The sequence below is a fragment of the Echiichthys vipera genome, assembly GCF_963691815.1.
Source record: "Echiichthys vipera genome assembly, chromosome: 2".
In the NCBI taxonomy this organism is placed as follows: domain Eukaryota; kingdom Metazoa; phylum Chordata; class Actinopteri; order Perciformes; family Trachinidae; genus Echiichthys; species Echiichthys vipera.
This window is the reverse complement of record NC_139827.1, coordinates 5,160,988-5,167,188: the sequence shown is the minus strand read 5'-3', so window position 1 is coordinate 5,167,188 and position 6,201 is coordinate 5,160,988. Positions and strand designations below refer to the sequence as shown.

At 38.5% G+C, this 6,201-nt stretch overlaps 1 protein-coding gene across 1 annotated transcript; it reads left to right on the top strand.

The window, feature by feature from the left end:
- The first annotated feature begins 831 nt into the window (after positions 1-831).
- mrpl45 (mitochondrial ribosomal protein L45) lies at positions 832-6,201 on the top strand. Its single transcript, XM_083934530.1, has 8 exons — positions 832-899; positions 2,050-2,248; positions 3,309-3,426; positions 3,553-3,651; positions 3,945-3,993; positions 4,083-4,232; positions 4,670-4,843; positions 5,747-6,201. The coding sequence occupies exons 1-8, from the start codon at positions 837-839 to the stop codon at positions 5,843-5,845; spliced, it is 951 nt and encodes a 316-aa protein (XP_083790656.1). The 5' UTR covers positions 832-836; the 3' UTR covers positions 5,846-6,201.

Genomic DNA, 6,201 nt, shown 5'->3' with positions numbered 1-6,201 from the left:
ATGCCAGAGTTAGCTTCATTGCTAAGTTCCCTCTGTTGTCCTAAGACAGGTATTATAAAAACATACAGACAACAAACTATGGCAAAAAAAGAGGGAGAGAGAAAAGGAAAACAAAAATAAGTGGCAGCTGTTTGGGTTAATGTGTCCCATATCTATCCAATCAGTGACGTCATTTTTTTATATTTCTAAGGGCCCCGATGGGAGGCAAGTTTTTAAAAAAAAATTGAAATAAAAGTATTTAACCATCAGTAAAGATATTTCCAAACCATCATCACAAGAATAAAATCAAACCCACCATAAACTGTTTTAAATATGAAATTAAAAACTATATAACATCCCTGAAGGTATTATCAGAAGTAAACCAGTCTATAAACAAATTATATGAAACAATGTCAAAGTCTCTTGCTCTTTAATTTACAATCATGTGTTCTTTTAACCGCTTAAAGCTCCTTTGTTGAACCGTCAACCCCTGTGACTATTTTTTTAAATTTTATTTTATCTTGTTAATGTGTTGTACGTTTGTGTTGTTTCAAAGGCAAGCAAATGTTTTATTTTAATTTAATTTTTTAAATTGATGTGTGTATCAAATTGAAATGTACAGAAAGTTGTAATATGATTTAAAGTTTTGAGGAAAAGCAACAAAAAACTACCAGTTATTGGTGTTAATCAAGCACTTGGTGAGAATTGACTTAATTGGTGCACACACCCTATTTGTCTGCAGCTTTCCTGGTGACTTTGCAAGATGTCAAGCTGCTTTAAGGTGAACTCATAATATGAACGTTTTATTCTGAAAGTGTGAAACCGGAAATGTTTGTTACTGTCAAACGGATTTCAAGATGGCGGCGCCCATGAGGAGGTCGCTGGTGGCTCTCCACAGAGCAACATGTAGCAGTTTGAAGGTAGAGAGACATTTAATAACTGTTTACTTTGTTAAATAAAGAAAGTTATTGTGTTGTGGAAGCGGCGCGTTTGTTTTGTTTTGATATTAACGCGTCACGGCGCAAAGTCCTGACTAGGCTAACGATGCTAACGGTAGCTAACTGTCAGGACATCAGAGACACACAGGGGCGAATATTTAAATCAAATATATCACTTAAACAGTGCCTTTACATTTATGACATTTTGTCTTTCTTGCCCTTTTATTGTACATCATTTATTATTTAATTTCCTGTTTATTGCACGGATTGTACGGTTCTTACCTTGGGAACACGTTTTGTTTGGATTCACTGCAAATGCTTTATGTTCAGAGTATTTTGGATAAAAGTACTAATTATTCTAAAAATGTTTTATTTACATAAGTCCATTTTTTTAAAAGAAAGAAGCCAAGCTTTCCTGAGCTCATCACTGCCTTCTAACTTTACATTTAGTGTGTTATGTCCTTTTTTAATTGTACATTTCCAATGTATTTATTTAGTTCCCTGTTTATTGCACTTATTGTACAGTATGTCCTTTACATTGCACATTTTCCATCTCTGTTTTGTTCTATTTCTTTTGCACTATTTTGAATGCATCTATTCTACATTACTCTTGTACCTACCGCACCGTGAGTCGGTGAAAAAAGTATTTTAAATTCCTCTGTATGTTTGGCACCTATTGCAGAAATTGACAAAAAAAAGCTGTTTTGACTGAATTTGCACCTTTTTAGAGGCGAGTGGGAAGTCACTCACAATCATGAGATACTCCACCAGAGCTAAAACAAAGCATTTTTATATTATATAACAAACTACAAAAGTGGTTGAACTGACAGATATTGTGACGCCCCATGAATAAATGAGTAAAAAAAACAAAAACAAATCTGGGCTGAATGGGAGATGATACACCTTAACTCAGGTCATTTAATAATGAAAGCTCTGGTTAATCCCAAAATTGGTGCAGCAGTGGACAGGATGTTCCTCTACATGGTTGAAAAGTGACACTGAATTTATCGATGCACTGATGAAATACACTACTTTTGTTTTGTTTGCACACATTTGAACCGCAACTGACTCACCACAGTTTCCCAGCGTATAAATCAGGTTTTTATCTTATTTTAAAAACACTTTCTCCCAGAATGCCGAGGTGTCTCTGGACGTGCGGCATCCGGTCCCACTGTTCCTGCCGGTCCGGACCAAGAAGCGCTACTTTATCCCTCCGTCAGTGAGGCTCAAGGGGGGCGAGGGGGAGAAGACTCCGGAGGCCAAGGCCCGAGCAGCAGGCATCGTCTACAGGCAGCAGATCCTGGAGAGACCCATCAACATCACCTGCACTGGTAACGGTGTTTTTGTGTTCCTTAAACATGAAGTTAGTTCTGTGAGTCTTCTAGTTTCTAATGGTTGAATGTCAAGACAGCGTAAATGTTGTCATATATGAGTCAATATGAACACTTTGTATACAGAACATAGGATGCAGAAAATGATATTTGGGGTGATTTTGAAAGTGTCATATAGCTATTTCTCTTTATATAAGGAAATAACTGGCATTGAGCATATAGTAGGTAGTTACTGATATTTATTTATATATATATTTATTACTGATTTACACTGAAAAGACTCAGACGTCACTTTGTTGATCCTTTTCGGATGAACTCCCGCAAGGAAATTGAATTTCCAGCAGCTTATAAAAACACAATGGAGGTATAAAAAAAAAAAATACAGATAAAAAGATTTTGAGTAAAATTGAATTAGCATTATAAAAGTTAATGTGCAGTGACTATAAATCATTTAAATTGTATTTGTAAATATAAAATATACTGTAGTCTTCCTGTTCAGTGCCTCTCTTACATCAGTGAAATGTGTAAATATTAAAAATGTTTACTTACGATATTCCAGTTTTAACTGAATTATAATTTTACTATGTATAAATTACTCGGATTAATTTAATACATTTTACTACACAATGTCAGTTTTTTCAGTTTACCTTTTATGTTGAATGCATTCTTCTAGAGTTGATCACCTGTGTAATACATTGTATATATAATAATGTTGAATATTCTTTAATTAAGATTTGTTTAAGAAAGCAAACACCTGAGGACCTTTTGCAGATTCTTGATCGGTGTAAAATCTATTTTCATTCCAGCTCAAAAATTGATTCTATCTGCTCTTTAATCAGTCGTCTGTGAGTTGAATCAGTAGTGAGATGAATTGAACACGTGCACATTTGTCCTTAAGTGTCCACACCAGGCCGGTTTTTATCCACCTATCTATTTTATAATAAACGCCACGTCACAGCCCAAACTCGTCAAACAGACAGCAACAATTTATCGTGTAATATCTCTCCTGGTTGGAGGGTGTGCACTGATTGATCCTCCCTGTCTGTTGTCTTTTTACCAGCGGGGATCTTTGACCCCTACGTCCCCCCGGAGGGCGACGCCCGTCTCTCCACTCTGTCCAAAGAAGGCCTCAAACAGCGGACTGAACAGATGCGACAGAGCGCCGGCTCACAGCTAGCGTACGTTTGTTCCTCTTACCTCCTCGTGTTGTTCCTGCACTGATGCTTTTCTGGAAGTTGTCGTGGCAGCGTCACACAGAGAGAGAGAGAGATGATGATTTCTCTTTTTAATTTTGTTTCTTACAGGATTCGTAAAATCAAAGAGCACGACTCTCAGTTCAAGGCGAAGGACTTTGCGGTGCAAGCTCAAGAAATCTTTATCGCGGCCCACAATGCCCTGACACAGTAAGGAAATCAACTTCTGTCCCTCACTTCACTTCGCAGTCAAGGAGAGATGCTGCCGAATATCACAGCAAGACGTTTGTTTATAGAAGTGAGGGATCAACTCACGGTCCCTTCGGCTCTGCTGCAGAGTGGGAAAGCACTCGAATTAAACAAAAAAAAAAAGATCCTTTGCATTGTTGACAGATTAATGTAAAGAGGGACTATTTTTTGCACTGTGTATTGACAGGAAGCAGTCAGATGCAGCATAGTTACACTCGGAGGGTAAGATTAACATCTGCTGTTTTGTTGTGCAGGTTCAACAGACATATACTTCACTCCCTGGTCACAGAGAGGTGCTATCCTGTAAGTCGCTCCTCTAAACGATGCGGTGGTTTTTCACTTATTTTAATCCCCAACTTATTTTAGTTTCTCCTCCTTCGTCCCGTGTTCAGGAGATGACTAGGGGGAACCGCTACAAGACGATCCGCTGGAGCTTCGTAGAGTCCCTGGAGCCGCCCAAAGTGGTCCACGCCCGCTGCCCCGACATGATCGCCAAAGGCAACCTGTACGGACAGGTGACGGTCCGCATGCACTCCAAGCAGGTACGACTCGTACGTTAATGGACTGAAGTCCACTCAACTAAGGTCCCAAGTGTGTGTGTGTGTGTGTGAGTGTTAAGTCTTAAGATATCAGTTTTTAGTTTAGGTTTTTAGTACATTTAAATAAAATTGACAGGTTTGGATCAAACAAACCTGAACCGGTTTTATCCTTCTGTGCCATACGGATGAAACGAGATGACATTTGATTCAATAATTATTGTTAAAATGTGTTGAAAATGTTCAAAAAACAACTGATGCACACTTAGTTTTATATTGAAAACCATAAGGCAAATGTAGCCTTTCGCAGCAGTTTTCTTCCTTTTCTTCCTTGATGTGTTGGCGTTCAACGGTGGTAATTCTAGCTAATGTCCAAGTGGAGAGCTGTTTTTTTTTTTTTTTTGTCAGATTACAATCAGGATTTACGTCCGTTTGTCCTGCAGACTCTGGCCATCTACGACCGCTTCGGGAGGCTGATGCTGGGCAGCGAGGAGCAGCCCAAGGACGTCTTGGAGTACCTGGTGATGGAACGACACCTCGTCAACCAGTACGGCCAGTGGAGGCTGCACGGGAAAATAGTGCCGTCATGGGCGCCGCCCAAAGACCCAATTATTAAGGTGAGCCTCCGCTTTGCCCCGGCTGACAACATTTATCTATCTACACTAAACTACACTTTTATAGTAGAAGAAGAAAAGGGCCGAGGCACACTCAGAAAAACAGGGTTTGTACGGGTGTTTGAAAGCCTTGGTTCTTTTTTTTTTTAATGTTGCGTTTTCAAGGTTTGAAAAGTTCTTACATTTTGGACGAAGTGCTTGAATTTGTATCCGCATTTCTTTCACAACAAACAGCTGTAGAATAGGATTTTAATTTAATTTTTTATCCTTCTGATGTTATGAAACTCAATTTTAGTTGTTTATAGCATGATACCATCTCTTAATGGGATAAAGAAAAAAGGTGGTGGAGGTGACATAATTGTTTTCAATATGTATTTGTAGAAATGTGTAATTAACCACAGTTGTCAGGTGCTGAAAAGCTTGAAAAAGGACCTTTAAAGTGCTTGAATTTGACCGTGGAAAAGGCGTACGAACCCTGAAAAAAACCTCTATTTACCGTGATTCAATACGTCACTTAACGCTGACTGAAAAAAAAATATCAAAAGCGGATGAATGTATTTTTAAATGACTAAAACATAACCACAAATATTTGATCCATGTCCTTTGTAGCTGTGCTTTTAAGGGTATTGACTAAAACCAGAAATATCAAATACAGAACTCTTAAAAAGTGGATGAGTAAAACCAAAACTATCTGCATAGATCAGGGCTTCCCCAAACTGTTTCCATTTAAGATCCAAAGGAGAATTTTGGTTTCTCACAAAGAACTAAAAAAAAAAAAAAATGCTGATTACTGACAACGAGAGATTTGTGCCACATAGAAATTTTAAAAATGTAGTTTAAATCAACACTACCAGAGCAATTATGTGGTGATTTAAATTTATTTCATGACATTTTTGTCCCCTCTAGACTGTCATGATTCCTGGTCCGGAGCTGAAGCCGGGAGAAGAGTTTGACGCTCTCAACTATCAAGTTCCCAAACCAGAAGCGGTCCAGTGGAGCAAGTAGTCCACCGGGTGGTGCTGCTCTTTACATCACAACCATAGCGGGACATTGTGAGCGGTCCGTGGGCCAGATGCTGTTTAGTTTGACCACTTTGGCAGAAAAACGAGGCTTCCTCTTGGAGGCTCGTGTCTGTTTGAAAAATGCTGTTGAAGCGGTGGAAGCAGCAGGTGAGTTTGAGATCAATTAAGCTGCTTCTTCCTACGCAACAAATCACCACACAACAACATTTTCACATTGTTTTGAAGGCTTAAGATATTAATAAAATATACAGATCTCCATAAATTGAATGGTTTATTATACCCTGTGATGACTATACTGCATGTTGACCTCAGGAAATACAAAAATAAAAGTGTCCCCAT